The sequence below is a fragment of the Danio rerio genome, chromosome 16 (genome assembly GCF_049306965.1).
Source record: "Danio rerio strain Tuebingen ecotype United States chromosome 16, GRCz12tu, whole genome shotgun sequence".
Lineage (NCBI taxonomy): Eukaryota > Metazoa > Chordata > Actinopteri > Cypriniformes > Danionidae > Danio > Danio rerio.
Genome location: NC_133191.1, coordinates 14,980,046 through 15,006,793, shown reverse-complemented (window position 1 = coordinate 15,006,793; position 26,748 = coordinate 14,980,046). Strand labels below are relative to the sequence as shown.

Below are 26,748 nucleotides of genomic sequence, written 5' to 3'. Positions count from 1 at the left end.
AGGGGGGCAGTGGAATTCCGGGAGTTTTCCGGGAGACAGAACAATACGGGAGAAGGGCGGGAGATGGGTCTAAAATACAGGAGACTCCCGCAAAAAATGAGAGTGTTGGCAGGTATGCCTATATCCGTGCTGCTGTGTTCGTCATTTTTTAAATTCCTCCAGATTACTGGCAGGGCTATATAGATAGGTAAAGAGACCTGCTTCACTGCTTTCCACATTGTCTGCATTCAGACTCGGATTCAGAAGGAGAGAAGTCCTCTTCATTTAGTGTTTATACAAACATGATTATCTTTTTAATGATATAAAAAATAGTGGTTATATATTATATGAAATTACGAACAGCTTATCATATATGTAACATCAAATTAATTACTGTTTATTTCTTTGCATTTTAACTTTGTAAATAAACTATAAAATCATGCATCTCCTCACATTTTGTATCAGACTTTTTTAAATTAAGCTGGTGAGCCCTTCTATTTCCATGTTCTGCAGGCCATGTTCAATCATCCCTCTGCTCAGCGCTCCACGCCCATCTCGGAGCATATTTGGAAAAAATTCTGAGGTACACTTCAACTGAAATAGGGGGTTTCATGACCCTTTAAACGAAGTGGTTTTACATTTTCTGAAAGTTTCTAGTAAAATTAGAATTTTTCTCCGCCTCCTATGTTTATCTTTAGTTATTTCACTTTAAAGGCAATGAAATTACTCTAATCTATGCCATAGAAATGAAATTACTCAACCTACACTGATTACTGAGCCTATAATTAGAGAAAATCAATACTAATACTAATACTAATACTAATACTAATTTTAGAAGAAAAATTCAGATGGCACTTAGAAACTTTTTGCATCTGAACTCTATATTCTACATTCATTTCTAAACATGCCTATATAGATTTTTTGGGGCATATAAACTTTTCATCAACTCAGTTCAGGTTGCCAGTATTGCAGTGATGGTACAATTGGTACAATGGAACTATTTAAGCACAGTTACATTCAACAAAATTTTATGGGTATGACTTAAATATTTGATTTATATATAAACAACACAGACAAATAATAATAAAGTATAACTTAGTGGACACTAGGGATGACACGGTTCTCAATATAATAATGAACCGTTCGGTACGACCTCCACGGTTCAATACGCGCTTGTGAATTGCGGTTTTCTTGGTTTTGCATTTAAATAATTTATGTGTGTTTTATATCTCCCCGAATTGACTGTGTGTGCCTGTAAGTCCAAGAGCTGAGATGAGGAAACTCCTCCCCGCGAGTAAATATCCAATCACTATGCTCTAAAGTTAGAGGGCGATTGACCATCATTCAACACTTTAACATGGCGAGCGGCGGTGAAATGAGGCTGTGGCAACAGTACAAGGAAACGTCGGCGAAGTGATGCAACAGTACAAGAAAGCACCGGCGTCTTTCAAATCTGCGGTGTGAGGACCTTTCGATTTTGCCGGTAAGTATAATGCCAATAAAAAAATAAATGGTGAACAAAAAATAACTGTGTGCAAGCATTGTTTTACACATGTAACCATGACTGCACATCTGCAGCTCCATCACCCAGCAATATCACTGTCTGAAGGCAGGATAGCAGAGAAGGTAATAAAGTCCTCCAAATAGCAACAATCTCTCGCTGAATCTTTCAAGCAAACATACCCAACTGGTTCAGAGAGACACATACAATAACAAAGGCAGTGCAGGTGTTTATTGCTAAAGATTTGCAGCCGTTTTCAGTAATTGGAGATGTGGACTTTTGTCATCTTATAAAAGCACTCATTCCGCGTCACAGACTACAGTCAGATTTTTTCAGCACCGAGATAATTAAGATGGTTTATTTATGTTTACTTAAGTACAAATATGTTTATTTGAAATGGCCAATTTATCTTATTAACTTTACATGTGTGTTGATTTTCAAAATGTAGGATTTTATGTGTTCCCCAGTATGTACATGGGCTACCAGCAGCTGTGAGATTTCAGTGTTAAAATTTTTATACAATACACTAGGAACTAATGTACTTTTCTTGGCTTTTAAGTAAAACAAAATGAATAGTGCAATAAAATCGTTTTTATTTTTTTTTCTCCTTAACCTCTACTTGTTCCTATTGCCGATAGAAAAAAAATCACTTGTCAAGCCATGAGAAACGAACCGAAAACGTGTTAAAAAACCAAGGTATGTAATGAATCGTGGGCTAACTGTATTGTTGCATGTCTAGTGGACACAATTAATTCTTGTTTAATTCTTTTCTTAAATAATATACTTGAAAGCAGAAGACAAGTATCAGAGCTTACGCAATCCTGATTTGCTTCTGGCTTTTCCTGTTGATCCATCTGAGACTTTGAATGCATCTGAGGAACAACTTCCTGTCGCTATTTTTATTTCTGAACATTTTCCTGCCTGTAAATTGATTCTCAGAACCAAACATAGTAAATTATGCAATTAGAGCTTGGAGTCTGTGCACATTTGGCAGCAGTGTGAGTGAATGACTTACTGTGAATGTCTTCTTTATGTAAGGTCCACCAGGAGTCTGAAGTTCCTCTGGACTCACTTGCCTCTTCAGCACTGGAACAAAAACACACAGTGTTCATGAATTCGAGGTCCGTTTTCATGATAGTATAACATCATGTGACTATTTGGCACATGTTACAAAAGAATCAGCTGTGTCCATTCACTGAAACAACACTGGGTCTGATTTATTATTTACTCCACACATTATGCAATACATAATATCCCTCATTTAAAAAGATGTCAAGCTGTAATCGAGCTGTAATGAGCAGTTTGGGTTTAACAAATTATGAGGTTGTGACATCGCTGTGATGGACATAATCAGCACAGAAAAGGTTCTAATCATCTTCAACTCTTCATTACTAATGTAATAAGTGAGCCCCGAACCACTTAATCACAATCTAGAATCGAACTGCAGTTATTGACAAGCTCCTAATTCAGTGCTGAAGGACTCAAGACTCAAACTCGATCTCGAGACCATGGTTTAATTGTCTTGATCCTGTCATGGACTAAGTATTGACTCATATATATTTGGAATAGTCAACTCAAGTTCCATTTAAAATAGTTCATACTAATATTTTTTTTAATTAATGTTTGATTGACATGTCCAATGATTTGGTGAACGGATAGTGATGTTCTTGTTTTGCTATAGAAGTATAAAAGCATAGTTTCTCTCACCAAGCCGCTCTATTTTATATTCTATCTTATTCTATTTCCACCTGCCTGCCATTCGCCTGAAGTGACTCTATAAATAAATAATGCAATGAATATAGATATTACTGCTAAAACTGCTTATACTCAACAAAGCAGCAAAGAAAGAACAGGATGTTTTGTAGAGGAATTAAAAAATGGAAAGGAGAGCTTGGCACTGATAGGCAGCATCTCCTAAGCCATAGCAGTACAGTAATTCTCCTCGGGCAAAGTAGTGACCAAGCTAAAAAATAAATAAAAACTTAAATTATCATTGAGCCTATGACAGCTGAAGCCAGTTCATCTCTGCTGCTTTTAAATAAAAGCTTATGTGCAGAAACAGCATCTTGTCAGTATTTCAATGAACACAAACAATTATATTATGATTAATGGACTTTATCTATGCACAAGGTGTTAAAGTGACAGCGGCTACTGTATTTATGCTGTTACAACCAAACAGCACACACACTTACCCACAAAAGATTTATGTGGATGTGTATGCAAGTATGGACAGATAAACAGACAGTCAAAAAACATGTTGATAAATGCAAAGCCAGTGTATGAGCATATTAATATGATTAAGTTTAATTATTGCTATGTTTAAGGTAAAAAAGTGTCTAGTTTTCCTTAAAGACCATTAAAGTTTCTTGAAGACACTACAAGCCGACAGTCAGTCAAGTTTGTTTAGTATATTCAACATGTTGCATTAAATACAGAGCAATAATACAGAATTGGTATCAACCATTGGTGGAAGAGAGGGCTCTGATCGAAGTCTGAAAACATAACCTGGAGTGATAAAACCAAACATTTCAAGTCAAGAGGGAACACAAAGCAGCCGGCTATAATTTGCAAATGAATGAACTGGTAAAAAAAAAAAAAAAAACAGTTCATGGGTTTTTTTATGCTACAACATAGTGACGCCATCCACAATGACGTAATGACAATCCTCTCATGTTAGGACTCATCCATTCATTCATTTTCTTGTCAGCTTAGTCCCTTTATTAATCTGAGGTCGCACAGCGGAATGAACTGCCAACTTATCCAGCACGTTTTTACGCAGCAGATGCCCTTCCAGCCGCAAACCATCTCTGGGAAAATGTTTGGACTCAAAATTCCAAAAATATATAGGCAGCAATCATAATTTAAGTCACTTATCCATGATCTGGAAATTTCTTACTATTAAATTTTGCAACCCAAATGAAGCATGATTCACTTAGGCCCAATCCCAATTCTACCCTTTAGCCCTTCCCTTTCACGTGAACGTGCAAAACGAGGCATAGGGGTGTCCCAATTCTCTTTAGCCTGAAGGTGTAGGGCTAAAGAGAAGGGCTACATTTAGCCCTTGAAACTGAGATTTTTCAGGACCACACTCAAAACAAAATAGTAAGAAAATTCCCCGAATACATAATCTACAATGGCAACATGATTGCACACGGAGGTCAGGAGATAAGTTATGAATTTTTACAACAAACAAGCACATGTTTTAATACATTCATGGGCCTTACTATTTAATTTCCATTATTATTTTCTGTTTCAATTTCCTGTTATTTGGTTCTTAATTCTGATCACAGTGCACTGTTTTAGCTAGTGGATGACTCAGGAAATTGTTTTATTTTGAGTCAGAATGGTAAAAAAGTGGTATCAATTTAATGGTCCCTTTAGTGCATTTTGTTGAATTTAAGTTACATTAAATTTACATGCCAACTAACTCTCATTAGATTATAAGTAGACTGTTAGGTTGGGGTTAGGGTTAGTATAAGTTGACATGTGCTTGCAAAGATACTTATAGTCAGTTAAATGTCAAAAGGAGCAGTATCAGCAGATATTAAGCAGGCAGTCTACTAATACTCAAATGAGAATTAATTGGCATGTAGTTGCAATAAAGCTTTTAGTCAAGAAAATGTGTAATAGGGACCATCAAAATAAAGTCTTACTAAAAAGTGAGCAATCTGTACTTAAGTGCTTACTGGAGACACAAACCATTTCAAAAGATTCACTTCGATTTGGAGAACTGGTTCAACCGGTTCAATTAGAAGATTTTCTTAAAAAGAACAATTTATTCATAATCAGCCATCACTAGAGGGAATTCCTCTGTGGTAAGTGGCAAGTGAAAGTCCTGTGAAAATGGCACTAAATACTGCTTTGTTTACAGTTTTTGAGTGTGCCTCAAGTTCAACAGGCTACAGCCCCCTGCAAGTTTGGAAAGACACATCTTCTTTTGCAGGCACAGAACATATACTCTCATTTCAGTCAGCTGCTGACTGTTTAGTGTTTTCATTTGCAGCTTTTGGGTCTATACGAGACCAGACATGAGATTACAACACAGCCAGTTTTTGTCTGTGCTAGTTATTTAGCATCAGCATGGGGTGTCCCAGCTTTAACACTGCTTGTGCCACACAACAACCCTGGCTCCCACAGCAAAGATAAGCACATTGACCCAAACCAAACCATGACTTTACCAAGAACCGAACCGTGGCTTTACAATGTGTGAACAATAAACCCCTAGTTGTAATCTTTCTAAGCTGTTCTATATTTTTTAACACTTTGTTTTCCACAACATAAGAGTTTGTTTTTTTAAATCATATGGCTGCCTGTTCTATTCGCATGACTAATTCCAAATCAAGATAAAAAAAAAATTCTACATATGTTCCAAACAAACACATTTCATGTTTTTTCCCACAGGTGATTTTAAAATCTGAACCTCACATGATGCACATGCGAGGCACATGTGATTTTTCTAGGTGTATATCATATAGGAAGCACGTGACTATATTATTCCAACTTAAAGAGCTTTGCCAATTATTCTTCTAAACGTGCCTGAAATCTTTCACATGCACACACACACACACACACACACACACACACACACACACACACACACACACACACACACGCACACACATACTACATTCTTTTGTAGTGTGAGAGAAAACAGGACAGGCTGAATAAATGTACTAGCAGATGCATCAGGTCTCTCTCACATTCCCTCTCACTCAGTTCATTTTTTGGTCATATATTTTGGGAGGCAAACTCAGAAATCTCAGGATTGGATGAGCAAACAGACCAACCAGAGGCAAGCCAAAGCACTGCCAAACCCAAAGCATGTTTGTCTCAGGTGTTTTATATCAAAACACACACAATAAAACAAACACGTCAGGAAGAACAGCCAATTTACCTCACAAAATCCAAGTTGCACAACATGTTCTAATGTTTAAAGCTCTGTTGACAGACAAAAAAACAGGTCTGGTATTTACAGTGGACCTCGCCATGCTGTGGTGGAGCGAAAGCTGAGTCATGTGGTAGGTGTGGAAGTTTTCGTGCTTCAAGCTTGCACTAGATCACCACAGAAGCTGATGTTCTCATTTGGTGGTGGAGGAGGATGAGGAGTGTGTATAAAATGTTCCTCTGTCTCTCTGCCTGCTGGCTGTGCTCCTTGCCTTTCCTGAAGGGGACTAAGTGTTCTTGTCAGACAGTCTCTCACACACTACACATGTGCTGCTACATTACCAAATTCTTAGCCGGAGAGTTTTATGGGTCAGAGAGTTTGCTAGTCCACACAAAGACACTGAGAAGGTAGATGGAGTTGAATAGAACAAATGACTATATACAGACATGTATTGATGACTTTAAATTTTAAAGAAATGTGTTTTGTGTATAATTTTTAGTAAAAGGAATAGTGTCATCTAGGATAGATTATTACAGTACAGTCTGTACAGACTGTACAGTGCATTCGGAATTCATGAGATTTACACATGTAATGATATTCAATTCCAAATCCCAAAAAAAGCCACAATACTCTAAAAACATAGCAAAGAACCATACCTAACTGAATCGTGCATTGCTTCCACATTGTCAATGGTCTTAAACTAAATTCTTGGAGGGCCGCTGCTCTGCACAGTTTAGCTCCAAACACCTTCAACTCACACCTGCTTAATTGTTTCTAGTAGATTTGAACACCTTGATTATTTGGATCAGCTGTGTTTGATTATGGCTGGAGCAAAACTGTGCAGAGCTGGGGCCCTTCAGGAATCAAGGTTGACACCTATGATATTGTGAACAAAAAATGATCCGTGTTATTGGTATATTGCCAGATCATTAAAAAGAAGAATTAGCCACCAATTCCTTGAAATGTATAATAGTAACCAAATTAAATCCTATTTCAAAGTACTGTACAGTCTAGCAGGGTTGGGCAAACTTGATCCTAGAAGGCCAGTGTCCTTAGTTTTGCTCCAACCCTAATCAAACACACCTGCCTGTAGCTTTCTAGTGACCTTGAAGCCACTGATTAGTGTTCAGCTGTGTTTGATTAGTGTTGGAACAAAACTCTGCAGGGACACCGGCCCTCAGGATCAAGTTTGCTCATTCCTGGTCTAACCTAGCTCAATAGGAACTACCAGAGACATAAGTATAGATTGTTTGGGCAAATGCATTTCATAAAAACACCAGGGGCCTCATGTACGAAGACTTGCAATGAATTCATACTCAAACATTACGTACGCACAAAAATGTAAATGTGCGTACGCAGTAAAAAATTCAGATGTATGAAACACTGCGTACGCAGAATACCATGCATATTCTCTTTGTACATCCGAATTAACGTGAAACTTATTGCATGTGCACGAGAATAAAAACCTCTCCCTGCCTCCTCCCCCATATAAATTTGGTAATGACTCTACTTTACCAAAACCAAACGAAAAGGCCATGGCGAAAGCAAGCAAGAGAAACTTCACAGAATGTGAATTGGAGCTGCTCCTATCGGAGGTAGACCGGAGAAAAACAGTGTTATTTGCAAGTTTGTCCTATAACAACAACAAAGGAAAATAAATAAAGTTAAGCTGATGCGGTTAAGGCAGTGGGGTCTGAACATTGCACTGTGAGTAAATTAAAAAAGAAATGGTCCGATGTAAAGGTGTAAAATTTTGTAATGTCTATTTAGGCTAAGTGCACATAGCACACCTCGTTGGATGGAGCTAGTTGAGTGATTCCCGCCCATCACCGTTTGATTGACAGAGACAACATAACTAAAGAGAGCGGCTAACAGCATCGTGAGTGGCGTAGCTCTTAAAGCGCATGGCTTTGACACGATTGATCACAAACACGGTTCGAATCCAGCATCTGATGAACTCATTCTTCTTTCCCCCACTACATATCAGATTTTGCCTACTCTTCATCATGAGGAAGACAAGTAGGAATCATTAATATGTGTGTTTATTGTGTTAAGCGCATTTGAAAAACACATATTATCTGAACATTTATTGAATGGAAGTGTTTCCGATTCATAGCAATGTGCGTTGAGTCGATCGCTCCGATAACATTGGGAAAAACGGCGATTGCTGCAAATTGCGCTTTAATGTTTGGATTGTCAACTGCATGGTATGGAAACCTTTTATACCTGCTAGACATGTGGATGATCCCGTCCCATACAGCTGCCATTAAACGGTTTACAATTGCCTCTAGGAGTCACCAATGCAAATAAAACAAACACACACAAAAAATGTATGTACGCCAGACATGAAGTAGGCGTGGACCAATGCACATTCCTACCTTAATTTCATCGTTAGTAAATCGAAATGTAAGCATGAAATCTGGTGTACGCAAAGTTTTTGTGCGTATACAGTGTTAATACATGAGGCCCCAGAACACTATCTTAAAGTATTTTAATATATAAACATTAAGAAAGTAAAGCGGAATTTCTGTTTGATTACAGCATTGTTTTTTTCTCAGCCTCAACAATTTATTGTGCAACACTCCTTTTTGCTTTTACAACACATAACTTACATGTTTACCCTCACCAGCCACTTTATTAGATACAGCTTACTAGTACCAGGTTGGATCCCCTTTTACCTTTACAACTGCTTTAATCTTTTGTGACATAAATTCAAAAAGGTACTGGAAATATTCCTCAGAGATTTTTGTCCATATTGACATGATAGCATTATGCAGTTGCTGCAGATTTTTCAGCTGCACATCCATGATGAGAATCTCCCGTTCCACCACATCTTAAAGGTGCTTTATTGGAGTAGGATCTGGTGAGTGTGGAGGCCATTTGACTACAGTGAACTAATTGTCATGTTCAGGAAACCAGTCTGAGAAGGTTCAGATTCAGCACACTTACACTTCTCAAACGATCCGGGAAATGGGCCAGGGCACGGTTTGGATAGCATAGTGTGAGTAGGCCCTATGTGTACATGCCTAAATACATTGAGTTTCTGGCATTTGATTGGCTGATTAGAAATTTGCGTTAGCGAGCAGTTGGACAGGTGTAGCTAATAAAGTGGTACCTAATAAAAAGTTCTGTTAAAATACCCACTATGACAAAACCCATAAACACAGATTCAATTTTGCATTTAAAAGACACACGCTTTAAAATATGAAAATCGTAGATTGCAAGTGAGTATTTGTTTCTGCATTATGAGATGTCCTATGTTGCATAAAAAATACAAAATAACAAACTAATTCGAAAAAATATAATATCATTGTATGCACCTTTTTTTAATTGGAAGTGCTGTTAGGGAAATATTGTAAACACAGAAAAGGATGAAACATTCCAGTGATGACAGTGATGTTTTTGCACACTATTAAATACATTACTAGGTATTGAACACATTAACGTTTGCATCAAAACTGAAGTACATGAGCTTTAACTTTATCCTCAACAAATTATCTTTTGTGTAAACTATAAGTATGTAATGATTCACCTTGAGTCGGTTGAAAATCGATTCAAATATGTGACGATTTAAACTGGTATAAATGTTGAATGAATTGTGATACATGTTTTGAACAGAAGGGGTGCTGTGTTTTCAGGCGCAATCTTGCTTTATTTGCACATCATCAGCGAGCAAGAGGTTAGGCGGCAGAGTAATATGAAGTGTGCCAGACAAACACAAACTGTGTGCAAATACTGCAAAAAGACATTTACTTACACTAACAACAACAATATGATGCACATAAACCGTCAACACAATGAAAAACTACTGTCACAGACGTCTATATGCAAAAAAGCTAATAATAAGCCAAACTACACAAAGCAGATGATTTGCAGCTCAACTTGCTCCAATGAGTGCTATGGAGATCACATGGTGCATCAGTGTTTCCATGGCGAAAGTGTGAAGATGCTTTTCAGACTGAAAGAGAAATTATTCTGTTACAGAGTTAGGTATTAGATTAGTTTTATCCTCTCCTTTTCAAAAAATTTTTATGCATATTTTAATAATTTGCTTTTTATTGAATGTTTAAAAATGTTCAAGATGATCTCTTTTTAAGTAAATTACACTGATACTTATATTAATTAATTATACAAGTAATATTAACTATTCACCTACATAACTGACCACATTTATAGAACTGCTCGATCGTGCAGATTCGCACTCTATAACATTAGAAAGATCAGACCCTTCTTATCTGAACATGCAGCTCAACTCCTTGTTCAAGCTCTTGTTCTCTCCAGACTGGATTACTGCAACTCTCTACTAGCGGGGCTTCCAGCTAACTCTATGAAGCCTCTTCAGCTGCTCCAGAACGCAGCAGCACGAGTGGTCTTTAATGAACCTAAAAGAGCACATGTCACTCCGCTGCTCATCCGTTTGCACTGGCTGCCAGTTGCTGCTCGCATCAAATTCAAAGCTCTGATGTTTGTCTGCGACTTCTGGCTTTGCTCCTTCTTATCTGCTCTCACTTATGCAGATTTATGTGCCCTCCAGAAACTTGTGTTCTGTGAATGAACGTCGCCTCGTGGTTCCATCCCAAAGAGGGAAGAAATCACTTTCCCGAACGCTTGCGTTCACTCTGCCCAGTTGGTGGAATGAACTCCCTAACTGCATCAGAACAGCAGAGTCACTCGCTGTTTTCAATAAACGACTAAAAACTCAACTATTTAGTCTCCACTTCACTTCCTAATCTGCAATTGCCTCTCTGAATATACCACTAACTGTACTCAAAAAAATATATATATTACTAATGCTTTCCTTCTTAGACTTTACAGACCTGAGACTTGCCTATAGCACTTATTCATTGTTGCTCTTATAGTTGTGTAAATTGCTTCCTTGTCCTCATTTGTAAGTCGCTTTTTATAAAAGCGTCTGCTAAATGACTAAATATAAATGTAAATTACTTTTGTCTGTTTTAATTAGTAATTTTATAATCAGTATTTTATGCCAGTGGTCAGTCCCCTGGAGCAGAGGGCCTATTGACTACCTCTGTACACAATGCTCTCTGGTTAAGGAAGGGCTTTCCTTTTCACACTTGCCATCTCAGTCCCCAGTGAAAGAGTTTTTTCATCAGTAGGGGACCATGTGCGAAGACATATACCGGAAGACATAGATATGCTGATATTTCTTTGCAAAAAAGTAAAATCCCAGCACAGTTACAGTTTTAGTTTGTTTATATTAATGCATATTCTTTGGAATGTGTTTTTAAATTAGCAATTTAATTATGGCAGAAAATATGTTATATTTAGCAAAAATGTGCAGCATTTAAGAAAAAAATGAAAGGGCTCTTGATCTAAAATTTGTTTCAAATTATTTAATTAAAAATCATGAATCATGAGATTAGTATGAATCGAATCGTGAGTCAGGTGAATCGTTACAACCCTAATGAGCTATTAATAGGGAAATACTACTTTAACTCATTCTGTTAGTGCAAGTTAATTTGGGGAAGCCATGTCAGAGGGGTTAAGAAATTCATGGGAACTACATGGCCGATGCCTCTTAGAGTTACTGTCAACAAGCACAATTACAGTGAATGAAGTCCAAATGGAACAGGGGTGGAACTGGCTGATGTGGCTTTATGGCCTGAAAGCACACAAACCCTCTGACCCACTCACAGCTCTTATGAAACAGAGAAGACATCTACTGTGTCTCTCTACACAGCATGTTCTGCTAAAGGAACATAACACACCACAAACAAAACTGGGAAAAAGATCTCCTTAGTAACTCATCATTGTGAAAGCCAAAGAGCCGCAAAGAGCAGAGTATGATTTAAAGAATCTCAATTAAGTCGTCTGTGGCTTGAGAGACATTTTAAAGAAGGACCATGTTATTTATCTAACAAAAACAGAGCAGAAACAGAGTAAAAATAAAGTTTTAAAGCTACTATTTGCAAGCTATGTTGATGTTACTGTTAAGGTTTAGAAGCTTACAGACATGAATAAATCAAAGTGGACTTGATTTGCTCACGCAATGTGTGTTACTATATGTTTTATGTTAATATTTAAAAATAAGCTTATGAGTTCAGAATGTTAGCAAATGCATACGCCTAAGAAACACGCAGCTTTGTAGCTAAAATGACTATGAGCAACTAAAACTGACCCTATTTGCTTACTTAAAGGGGCAGACTGGCCATCTGGCAATTCTGGCAAATACCAGAATGGCCGGATCTTTTTATTTCTTTTTTGTAATTTCTTTTTATTTTTATATGTATTGTTTTTACATGCAGACAGCTTTTATCTCTTGCAAGATGTGAATATTATGATGATGATGATAATGATAATAGTAATAATAATAATAAAAAATGTTAAGCATTGGCCCAATCGCCAATGGCCGGCTGGTTTCAAGAGGGGCCGACGCAATCAGATGTTACGCAGACGTAATCAAAATCTGGCAAGAATGTCAAACAAACAGTAAGTCCAACACAAGCTAATTGTCAGAGATGGACCATAAAAAAGGAAAGGCAGTGCCGAAAAACTCAGAGAAAGCAAAAAATTACTCTAAAATCAGATGCTGCCAAATGCATAAAATTTACTGAAATAGCTTGGGGGTCGCCTCACAGCACGAAGGTCGATGGTTCGAGCCTAAGCTGGGTCAGTTAGTGTTTCTGTGTGGAGTTTGCATCTTCACGTGGGTTTCCTCCCAGTTTCCCTCACAAGTCCAAACGTTTGCTATAGGTGAGTTGGGCATACGCTGCGTAAAACATATGCTGGATAAGTTGGCAGTACATTACGCGGTGGTGATCCCAGATTTAAAACTAAGGCGTAAAGAAAATGAATGAATGAAATGATTGCATGTTTTAATTTGTTATAAATGGGTTGTTTTTGTTCCAGTCACATACATTAAATGTTTGATTATCTATTACATATGGCACTGCTTATTTTATTTTACTATCTGTACACCAATATAAGTAGTGAATGTGCATGTTTGTGGATGGAGCTGTGTCGGTGTGGTAATGTGGGCTGGTGTGGCTACAGTGCCAGGGCTGATTTTTAGTCCCAGTCCGCCCCTGCTTAAAGGTTATGAGTGTAATTTTTAATGTTGAAATACACAAAGTCTGGAGACTTTAGCGGTTAGATGTCTTCTGCTTGGGGAAAAAAGATTTAATTATAGAAAAACTGAAATGACGCCATGCTATTTAACTTAAAACAAATGTGTAAAAATAAGGGCTAAAGCTAACATACTGTTAATTTGAAGGTAACAACCATGGTAACAAATGTACTGTAATCCGGGCCTACCAGTAAGTTGTCTGTGGTGCATTTTGGAGCTAGAAAACATTTTAAAGGCCATGTTAATTGTAAAAACAAAGGAGAGATAGTGTAAAAATATGTGCTAACACTAGCTTATAGAAACCTGAAGATGTAGACAAGAATTTTAAATAAACCCGATTTGCTTACTTAAAGGTTATGAGTGTATTTTTTTTACATTGAAATATACAAATTAGTCTTGGGACTTTGAGCAGTTAGATGTCTTCTGCTTGGGGGAAAAATGATGGAAATACTAAAATGATACCATGTTATTTAACCTTAAATGCATGTGTAAAAATAAGGGGTAAAGCTGACATTTACAAGCTATGCTAATGTTAATGTGAAGGTAACAACCATGGTAACAAATGTAATTGGGGTCTGCCAGTAAGTTGTCTGTGGTGCATTTTGGAGCTATAAAACATTTTAAAGGCCATGTTAATTGTAAACACATAGGAGAGATTGTGTAAATTGATGTGCTAACACTAGCTTTTATAAATTTAAAGACTTGACAAGAATTTAAAAAGAACCCGATTTGCTTAAAAATAATGTGTGTTTTTTTTTTTTTCTGACATATGCTAACTAATTTATGTTTGGCATCCTTGAATATCAGTGGGTCGTCTGCTGTTTAAAGCTCCTTTTGAAATGAGGCCATGTTTTACAATCTTAAAAACAAAGAAGAAATGGTGTAAAAAAATAAGTGCTAAATCTAATACAAGCAAAGTAAACTAATGCTAAAGCTAATAAAAAATAAATCAAAACGCCTTAATTTTGCTTATTTAAAAAAAAAAAACCTGTTTACTTATTTTGAAATATTCAAATTAGCTATTCAAATTAGCTTATGTATTTATTCTTTGTTGAAGTGTTAGTTCCCAAAATCTTAAATTGCTATTAGTTACTTACCCTGATGTTGTTTCAAACCACTGAGACCTTTGTTCATCTTTGGAATAAGTTAAGAAACTCCAGGTGAAATCTATGACCTCCCTAATTCTCTATAGACAGAAAAGTCCAGAAACATAAAAAAAAACATCCACAATACAAACCACACACATTCAGGGGTTCAATATAACTGATTTCAAGCTATACTTTTGTACACACATAACATCTAAAATAAAGACTTTATTCAACAGTTTCTTCTCCTCAGTGTTAGTATATTGCCACACGTTCATGAGCACTGTGCAGTGCCCATGCATGACTTCCTCTGTTTGAAACAAAGCACATTTGCATCTGCGGTAATACATCAGAGGTGTGACCAAGCACAGGATATGAAAGCATGCATTGATTAAAGCATGCATATGAAATTTGATTGAGGGTGGTGGACAGAAGGTAAATATAGCAAACTTTTACATTAAAGTAGCCATGGTAATTTCCTAATGTATTAAGATTTTAAAATAAATATAAAAATATAAAAATATAAAAAATACTTTAACTGTATATAACAATTTGGAGAAACAAATCATGGAGGTCAGGTAAGAATATAAATGTTAATGCTAAAGCTGATTTATTCAGTTTTAGAAAAGGCAACATGAGCTCAAAACAAGCTCAATGTGCTTATTCACAGGTGTACTACATTATTATACCACACACACACACACACACACACACACACACACACACACACACACACACACACACACACACACACACACACACACACAGACACACACACACTGAAATATGTGATTGAGTTCAGATAGCGTATGAACATCTGGTAGGCGTATTTTAGAGACTGTTTGGTCTGGGGGACAACTGCTGATAAACATCTTTAAAATGTCTGCTCTTTAAACATGCCTGTTCTGGTTCTTAATGGGCCCACTTAGGGTTAGCATAAGGGCATGTACAGTAGTATATATAAAGCAGAGAAATGTTTCAGTCAAATTTAATTTTAAAATGGTTGCATATGTACAATGGGTACTTGTAGTTAGTATGTTAATATTTTGTCATCTAAATGATGTTAAGACATTAAAGTTTATGCATTCCATATAGCAAACAATATGTACATAACAGTTCTCTTTTATACATTAATATGACAGAGAGCCTAAATGTACACTAATGGTAAATTACCAAAATTCTCAGTGTCAGTTCTGTTTTTTAGAGTTTATGTTCAGTTCAGTTTAGTTCAGTTCACTTCAGATCAGTGTGGTTTAATATGCACTGCTGAGAGTCCAAACACTGAAGAACAAATCCATAACTATAAGGTTCTATTTGGCAGATCACTGATTTCAATTACTTTTCAAGAAAGACAATCAGTCTGCTTATTAATGTAATAAACAATTTAAATTGATGTTGTAAGAATATGATGTTTGAAAAATGTTTTTTTTGTATGTTTTTTTTTCTTTCTATAACATTTAGTTCATGTTTTAGGAGGAATATTCTTTCATAAGCAAATTAAGCAAACAAGGCTGTACTGAATATTTTTTCCAACTTTATGTAATTAATATATAATATATATTTTATATGAATTATTAAATTAAATTTATTGAATTTTATGCTTCATGAACTAATTTAAATATTTCCCCTTCAAGGCTTAATATCAACTTTAAAAACTTTCAAACAAAATAGACAATGGGCAAATGAGTTTAATGAAATGTGAAAAATGTTGCACTGACTATGTATGCACAAATAAATATATTTGACATTTAACATAGTACACTTTTTAATAACTGTATAATTACACAACCACTGTACATGAAATTAACAAAGAAACATTTAAGTAAAGAAATATTATTTTGGATGTAATTACATAGCAAAAGCAATGTAAATACATTGTAATGACATAGTAAATAAGTTAGTAAAAACATGGTTACTATGTATATTTACTTATACAACTTTAGATAACCAATTACTGTACATGCAATATTAAAAAAAAAAACATTTACGTTCAAAAATATTATATTGGATGTAACTAAAATGTAGATACATGTAATGACAGTATTGATAATGTAATGACATAGTAATTACATCTGAGATAAATGTCTGTAACTACATATTACAAAGTTAAAGCAATGTAATTACAATGCTATTACAATGTAGTAATTACAATGTTATAACTATGTAGTAAATGCAATGTTATATCAATGTAGTGATTACAATGTTATAACAATGTAAATGTTAAAGCAATATAAACGTAATGTTATAACAATACCATAATTACAATGTTATAAAATGTTAAAACAATGTAATTACAATGTAATGACAATGTAGCAACTACAATGTTAGAACAATGTAAATACAATGTAATAACCATGTAGTAATTACAATGTAAGAGCAATGTTAAAATTACAACGTTAAAAAATGTAACTACAATTTAACTACAATGTTAAACCCCTATAAATACAATGTATTAATAATGTTATCACATAGTAATTATACCCAAAAAAGTTTGTAATTGCATATGTACTTTTACCTTATATTTACGTATACAACTATAATTAAACAAATACTGTACATGCAATATCCAAAGAACTATTTACATTGAGTACATTATTTTGGATGTAACTACAAAGTAAATACATAAAATGACAGTTACAATGTTATAACCATGTAGTGATTAAAAAGTAAAAACAGTGCAGTAATTAAAATGTTTTAAAAATTTAAATACAATGTAATAACAATGCAATTACAATGTTATCACATAGTGATTACATCCAAAATTTTGTAATAACATATGTACTGCATACTGTGTACTGTGTATTTTTACAATGTAAATACAATGCAATTACAATGCTTTCACATTGTACATCTACAATGCTACAATTACATCTTTTTGGAGTAATGACATCCAAAAAGTGTAACTACGTATGTACTGCATATATTTGTGTATAAATACACAAACACTGTACATGAAATAAACAAAGAAACATTTACATATAGAAATATTATCTAGGATGAAATTGCAATGCAATAGCAATGTAATTACAATGTAATCACATAATGATTAAGTTTGTAAATACATGGTTACTGTGTATATTTACGTATACAACTATAGATACCCAATTAATGTAATGTAATATTTCCTTTTAACTACAAAGTCAATACATGTAATGACTGTATTACAATGTAATGACATAGTAATTACATCCTAAATAAATGTGTGTAAATACATATTACAATGTTAAAGCAATATTTACGCTCAAAGCTTTTATTTTGGATGTAACTACAATGTAAATGCATATAATGACAGTATTTACAATTTAATGCCATATTAATTACACCCAAGATAACTTTTTTAATTACATAGTACAATGTTAAAGCATTGTATTTACAATGTATTAACAAAGTAGTAATTACAATGTTACAACTATGTAGTAAATGCAATGTTATAACAATGTAGTATTTACAATATTATAACAATGTAATTACAATGTAAATGCAATGCTATAACAATGTTAAAACAGTGTAAAACAATGAACTTAATGTACTAACAATGTGGTAATTGCAATGTTAAAACAATGTAATTATAGTCTAAAAGCTATGTTATAACCATTTAGTAATTACAATGTAATAACAATGTTATACATAGGTAGTAAATTCAATGTTAAAACATTGTAGTAAAAGCAATCTTGACAATGTAGTAAATACAATGTTGTAACAATGTAATTTGAAATGTAGAAGCAATGTAAACACAATTTTATAACAATGTAATATCAATGTAATGTGTGTGCATTGTAAAAACAAAGTACTAAAATGTATTAACAAAGTTATGATAATGTAATAACAATGTAAATACATGTAAATACAGTTTTTAAAAAACATAATAACAATGTTATAACCATGTAGTAACTGCAATGTCATGACAATGAAGTATTTGCAATGTTTTAACAATGTAAATGCAATGTAAAACAATATAAGTAAAATAAAATACAATGTTTTAACATTGCTATAACCATGTAGTAAATACAGCATTATAACAATATAATTATAATGTATTTACAATAATGTCATTTAGAAATTACATTTAGTAATATTATTTTGGATGTAATTACAGTATCATATAATGACAGTTACAATATTATGACTGTGTAATAATTAAAAAGTAAAAACAATGTAGTGATTGCAATGTTAAATAATTATAATTAAAATGTAGAAACAATGTAATTAATGCTATAACAATATATTTACAATGTAATTACAATGTCACTTAGTAATTTCATCCAAAAAAGTGTAATTGCGTATGTACTGCATATATTTGTGGATAAATACACAAACACTGTACATAAAATAAACAAAGAAACATTTAAGTAAAGAAATATTATCTAGGATATAAATATTTAGGATGTAGTATGTCGCATTCACGACTAGAACGCGCTGACGTAAGACGCCTACTTTAACCAATCAGAACATTCAGTCGCATTCACATCCATGAGGTTTGTGAGAATAGAAGCCTGTTAATGTTTTCCCAGACACATTTAGCTGTTATATATTAGTCAGATAACATTTCTATGTATCTTTTTAATGTCAACAGTACAAATAATTATCGATAAAATGCTTTTGATAAGCTGTTGTTTGTTTACATTCAGGCTCCCGCGTGTGTAAGTAATGCAGCTGTTGAGCACCAGCACACACACATATTATGAAAATATCGAAATGCGAAAGTCTTCCTCCATATGTTTTCATCAAAATTGTTCACAACGCTAATCCATACACAAAGGTTGTTAATTAGTCAAATGTTAACAAGTTCAAGCGCAGCTGTTTAGAGGCCATATCTGGTTAATGATGTCAAAATTTACCTGTATTTTGGAACGGATGTGTGAATGGTTCTTTTCGGAAAAATTCCGTAACGTCCTTGTCTGTGTGAACAGCGTTTATATATATATATATATATATATATATATATATATATATATATATATATATATATATATATATATATATATATATATAAATTTACCGGTAAAGTCACTCCAGAAATTTTTTGGATATTTACTGGTATCATTGTGAGAAAGAGATTGGTATTTACAATGTAATGACATAGTAATTACAACCGAGATAAATGTTTGTAAATACATATTACACTGTTAAAGCAATGTTATTACAATGTTTTTAACAATGTAAATGCAATGTAATGGCATAACAAAATAATACAATGTAAAAATGATGAAAATATAATTATAGTGTAAAAGTAATGTTATTACACAGTAATTACACCCAAAAAAAGTTTAAAAATGTATAACAATGTAGTAATTACAATGTTAGAACAATGTAGTAAATGCAACGTTATAACAATGTAACTACAATGTTATAATATAATTACAATGTAATTGCAATCTAAAAAAAGTTTGTTATTGCATATATACTGCATAATTTGTACTGTGTATATTAGCGTATATATCTATAAATAAAAAAATACTGTACATGCATAATTCAAACAAATAATTACATTTATAAAATGTTTTGGATGTAACTACAATTTAAATACATATAATGACAGTTAAAATGTTATAGCCATGTAGTAATTACAAAGTAAAAACAATGTAGTAATTACAATGTTATAAAAATGTAATTACAATATTAAAACAATGTAAATACAATGTTGACACAGTAATTACATCCAAGATTTTGTAATCACATATGTACTGCATACTGTGTACAGTGTATTTTTACAACGTAATTACAATGTTTTCACAGTAATTACATACAAAAAGTTAGTAATTACGTATGTACTGTACATATTTGCATATAAATACACAAACACTGAACATTAAATAAAAAAGAAACATTTAAGTATAGAAATAATATCTAGGAAGTAATTACAATGCGAAGGCAAAGTAATTACAATGTAATGATTGACAAAGTAATTGAGTTGAAATGATATGGTTACTGTGTATACTTACACATGCAACTATAGATAACCAATTACTGTACTTGCAATATTAAAAGAAATATTTATGTTCAAAACTATTATTTTGGATATAACTACAATGTAAATACATATAATGACAGTATTTATAATGTAATGACATTGTAAAACACCCAAGATAAATGCTTGTAATTACACAGTACAATATTAAAGCAATGTAATTACAATGCTATAACAATGTAGTATTTACAACGTTTTAACAATGTAATTACAATGTAAATGCAATGTTATAACAATGATAAAACAGTGTAAAATCATGTAATTAAAATGTACTAACAATGTGGTAATTACAATGTTGTATTATGTAATTATAGTCTAAAAATTATGTAGTAATTACAATGTAAGAACAATGTTAAACCTTACAATGTAAGAACAATGTTAAACCTAGGCAATAAATACAATGTTATAACAATGTAATTGCAACGTTGAAGCAATGTATTTACAATGTTATAACAGTGTAGTAATTACAATGTTATAAAAATATAGTAATAACAATGTAATACTGTATTTGCAATGTGTTAAAAATTTTATAACAATGTGGTAAATTCAATATTATAACAATGTAGTAAATCTAATGTTATGATAATGTAGTAAATACGCTGTTATAACAATGTAATTATAATGTTAAAGCAATGTAATGACAATGTTATAACAATGTAGAGATTACAATGTAATAACAATGTAAATACAATGTTATAACAATGTCATGACAATGTAATAATGTGTTTGCATTGTAATAACAATGTACTAAAATGTATTAATTTTATAACAATGTTATAACAATGTAAATGCATGTAGTAATTGCAATGTCATGACAATGTAGTATTTACGATGTTTTAACAATGTAATTACAATGTAAAAACAATATAAATACAATAAAATACCATGTTTAAACAATGTTATAACCATGTAGTAATTATAACATAACAATAAAATTATGTTTTTAACTATAAATTAAACTATTAATGTATACAACTATAAATAAACAAATTCTGTACGTGCAATATATAAAGAAATATTTACATTTAAAATTTTAATTTGGATGTAACTATAATGTAAATACATATAATGAAAGTATTTGCAATATAACGACCTAGCAATTACATCCAAGACAAAAGTTTTTAATTACATATTACAATGTTAAAACAATGTAATTTTGTAAAATTAAGCTTGTAATTACGTATGTACTGCATATATTTGCGTATAAATACACAAACACTGTACATGAAATGAACAAAGAAACATTTAAGTATAGAAATATTATCTAGAAAATAATTTCAAACCAAAAGCAATGTAATTACAATGTAATGACATCAGGTTTGTAATTACTTGTTTACTGTGTATATTTACGTTTACAACTATAGATGACCAATTATTGTATATATGCAATATACAAGAAAAAATTACGGTTATAAATATTTTTAATGTAACTAAAATGTAAATACATATAATGACAGTATTAACAATGTAACGGCCTAGTAATTACATCCAAAATAATTGTTTGTAATAACATGTTACAATGTAAAAACAATGTAATTACAATGTTTTAACGATGTAGTAAATACAGTGTTTTAAAATATAATTACAATGTAAATACAATGTTTTATCAATGTATTTACACTGTTTTCACAGAGTACTTACATCCAAAAAAGTTTGTAATCATGTATGTATTCCATATATTTGCAAATAAATACACAAACACTGTTCACGAAATAAACAAAGAAACATTTAAGTATAGAAATAATATATTGGATGTAATTACAATGCAATATTAATGCAATTACAATGTAATGACGTAGTAATAAAGTTTGTAATAACGTGTACTGTGTATATTTACGTTTAGATATCCAACTACTGCAAATGCAATACACAAAAAAATGTACATTTATAAATATTATCTTAAATGTAACTACAATGTAATGACACAACAATTACAATGTAACGACACAGTAACTGCACACAAGAAAAAAGTTTGTATTACATGTGCACTGTGTATATTTACTTATACAACTATAAACAAATACTGTTCATGCAATGTACAAAGAAAAATTTACATTTATGAATATTATTTTTTGGATGTAACTACAATGTAAATACAATATAGTTACAATGTAACGACGCAGTAATTACACACAAGATAAAAGTTTATAACTACATACTACATCTCAGATGTAAATGAAATGTTATAACAATATAATTAAAAGGTCATTACATCCAAAATAAAAGTTTGTAATTTGTTTAAATTTACAAAAGAATTTTATCAACTCTGTTTAATAAAACTAATATTACTTGTAATCGGATTAAGACTACAATTTTAATGTGTTCTAAGGCATTGGCCAAGTAATTTATATTATACAACATTAATAAAAGCTTTTGTAGTGAACTAATGGACTGTAAATTTATAAATAGTCACAGAATTTTCAATCAATATTTCAAGCATGTAGTAGTCCAGATAATAATAATAATGTTGAAATGTTCATGTTTGAACTACTAAGCTGTTATGAATATCAATGCAAATACAACGCTCTACAGTTATCACAATACATTTGATTATTGAATTTTGGCATATGTCTAACTGAGACTTTCATCATTGACAAAATGTTGGTCATTGCTGGCCCTGCATGGGCAGCCCTCACCTAGCGATCAAGTAAGCCCTCCCTAGGCCTGTACAGGGCCTGCACATTAATCACAACACTATAACAGTTTCAGTATAAATACTTTTTAGTTCACTCATTAAACATTTAGATTTATTTAAAACGCCTTTCCAGCCTCTGTGGCTTAATTTATGTTGAGGCACAGTACATCCATACTGTATGCAATGTTCATCCTCACCAGAAGGTAACAAAGTTTAAAGTGGGTCAAATTTAGTTGTGTAAGCTGTTTGTAAGTGTTAAAAGAATGACACAAAAATAACTGTGGTACAAAAAGTATACTCAACAGCATTCAATGGGCTTTAAAACAACAAAATAAAGCAAGAAGCTCAGTCTGTTGAAAACATACAGTTCAATGCGCCATACCCGACAGAAAATAAACCTGTGCTGTAAACGTTCCAAAGTGTATTAGGAATTCAAAACAGAGAATACACAAGCTTGCAAGAATATTGTGAAAAGGGAAAATGTGTGTCCAAACAAAGAAAAACTCCACAATACAGAAAAGTTTGGAAGCTGTTAGTAGCTGTCATGATCACCAGCGAGCTAACCATCAGAGATCGCTGGAAAACATTCACACGAACTACAATCCTGCCTCATAATAGACTACAAAACCTAGTCATGCATCACACACACAACCGGTTCAGGATCCTGACTGATTACACTCTTACAGCTGATGCTGCTCAATGATTACACACACATATATTCGGCTCACTTTGAGACACTGCTGAGACTTGTCTACTGTTTATGTGACACTACAATGAGCTTTCCTTTGTCCTTCTTTGGTGTGTTTTTGATCTCGCCTTGTTTATTACTTTCTGCTGCCTGCCTCTGACCATCTGCCTGTTTATTGAATACGATTCTGGATTGCTTGTATATATCCAAGGTTCAACGCTAAGGATTTTTTCTACTGGCCCAATCGGACCAGTGGTTCAGATTTTTACTTGCTCTGCCAATATTTTCACTGGCCCCACCAAAAAAAGTTTATAGCTATTTCTTAGCCACAAATAAAACGAAAACGTGTCAAAATGTTTGTAAATCTAGAATTTAAATATTTAAAACATTTTAATAAATGTGTAATGAGCAAAATTCAAAGTGTTTTGAAATAAAAGATGGCTAAAGACCGGCCAAACTGACTGCAAACTGTACATAAATTCAATAAAGTCATGGTGTACGCTCGTATATGTCTGCTTCCAAGACGTTAGAAAAAAATGTTTTCCTTTAGCATCATCATTTGATGTTACCGCCATGTTGCTATCTCTTTGCTGTACTAATAACATGCTCACAACATCCAATCAGATAAGAAGAACCAAGAAGGTAGCATTTGAAGGCTTGAAAGCACAAACTGTTTCTCAATTCTAAAACTGTATTTGCACGCAATTGACAAATAGTCACAGGCAAATTAAACTTTAGTGACAAGGCAGCAGTGGCCCGATCGGGCCAGTAATGATCCTGTCTACTGTCCCGAGCATCTCACACACTGGCCCCGGGCCATCGGGCAGTCCTTATTGTTGAGCCCTGACATCTGTTTGCCCCTGTGTTGACCATTCTAATAAACCTGCATTTGGATCCGCACCCCTGTTGTCAGCGTCACTTCCCTGGTTACAGTAGCCCTGTTGTGTTAGCCATGCTGCCTCAAAGCCTATTGAAGGCATGCCTGAAATCATTAGCTTAAAAAGCATAACAGCTAATGCTAATGTATGTGGCAGTATACAGGAAAAGACACCAAAAGCCACAATGTGATTGGCTATTATATGCTTTACATGACCAATTTAGCATTACATTTTTCCAATGGTAAGGCATCTCCCCATAGTAAGAAAATCTCTGACTGATCTCTGTATAGTTTCCTGCTTCCTGTCAGCTGACTGGCCTTCCTCCATACTGTTCTTAAATATGGGTGAGTAAAGTAAGTTCCTCTTAAGTACGCACAAAGGAATCAAATGGACTGACAGCATGGTCACTCATACACAAGTTTTCCATGCACTCAAATTGGTGAAGAGACCATTTTAATTCAATATATGTGAATAAAGTCATCTTCCTTATAAACCACTGAAGTCACAATGAATGTTTTGACAATTTTGCTTTCTTTTCTGGATGCTGAGCATCTCATTACACCCATGCTGTTTATAGAGGGTGAGAGAGCCCAAGGATTTCATCTAAAGTATGTTCTGAATGTCTAAGGGGATTGAAACGATGTGAGGCTGACTAATTAATAATTGAATTTACATTCTTGGGTGAACTTACCCTTTAAAGGGATATTATAAATGCATCCAACAGAAAATGAGGCATAGATGTAATATGTGTTTCATGTGTAAACACATACTTTAAATAGACATCTCTGCAGAGTGTGTGCTATTAGGGAGTTCATGTGTTTTTGGCCTTCGCACTTACCTGATTTGGGGTTGCAGAGAACAGGCGGGCTGCTGCTGAGTGTGGGGCTGCTGCTGTAGTATCCGCTGCTACCACAGCTACTGCTCATGCTGCTCCGCCGCACCGCCGACACCACCTTTATCTCTTTAGTGGGGCTTACTGAGGGGAAGCACATTGAGAAAGACAACAGTGAGGTTAGATAGAGAGTGGGTAAGAGGAAGTGAGAGAGAGAACAGCAAACACTTCTGCCTGCTGAAAAACAACATCCATGCAAGATCTGAGTAGATAGTGTTATGGTATGTAAACATCCCTTTTATGTGTATTCACTAACTGAAATAACAGTCAAGACGCAGGCATCATATGTGCTTTAGCACTGCTGTTGATCCAATATGGCAAATGACATCATAAGCCCAAAGAGTTTAGCTAGCTAAATAGAAGCATCATATCGTTTTATAATTGCTACAGCCAAACACTAATCCCACCATTAAAAGATAAACTCTTTCCAATTGAAAAAGGAGTTTACTAGGAGTGGTACTTAAATATCAAAAGGCAGGAAATAATAATCTATGTATTAATGTAAATGTAATAATATTCAACTCTAAAGCTATATATAGTATGTTCTACATAGCCTAAAAATTCCAAGACTGTAACTATATATACAGTATGTTTTATATATAATGCTATTGTATGTTAATTTTTGCAAATACTCATGCTAGAGAAATATCATAAACACTGGAAAAAGATTAAACATTCCGGTGTTGAACTCTTTACACCAGAGACATGCGGTCAGGGAAGGCAGGTGAAGCAGTGCTACCTGTCGTCATCCTCACTGTAACGGGGAGACTGACACGGAGGGATCCATTTTGCAGTATTTATTAAGTCACACTTAAACATCAACACCTCGCACGGTTGTGCGAACATACAACATACAACTCAACGATGGTTAGCAGATAACAGAGGCAGAGTGATTACCAGGCTTGAGTCAAGGGCAGGCAGCGTGGTTCAGAGTCCGTAATACAGGCTTTAGTCAGGGGCAGGCAGCGAGAATCAGAGTCCGTGTAATCAGGCTTTAGGTCAAGGGCAGGCAGAAGACAGAGCAGAGTCGAGGTACGGGCTGAAGTGGTAAACGGGAGATCAGGCAGGATAGAACGCTCAGAAATGCTGGCTGGGGCTAAACAAGACTTCGCAATGGAGTGTGTGTGTGAGCTGCTTATATGTGGTACGT

The 26,748-nt window shown here is 33.8% G+C and overlaps 1 protein-coding gene across 8 annotated transcripts in view; it reads right to left on the bottom strand.

Annotated features, from left to right (window-relative positions):
- deptor (DEP domain containing MTOR-interacting protein) overlaps nucleotides 1–26,748 on the bottom strand; it is an 87,971-nt gene that overhangs the window by 11,889 nt on the left and 49,334 nt on the right. For 7 of the 8 annotated variants that reach the window (XR_012391554.1, XR_012391555.1, XR_012391552.1 and 4 more), the window contains 2 exon segments: nucleotides 25,545–25,682; nucleotides 2,496–2,566 (listed from right to left, as the gene is read on the bottom strand). Coding sequence is in view for 3 of the 8 variants with exons in the window: in XM_005173524.6 (XP_005173581.1) it covers nucleotides 2,496–2,566; nucleotides 25,545–25,682 (209 nt within the window). In the remaining 5 variants the exon portion in view is untranslated. 8 annotated transcript variants of the gene reach the window in all.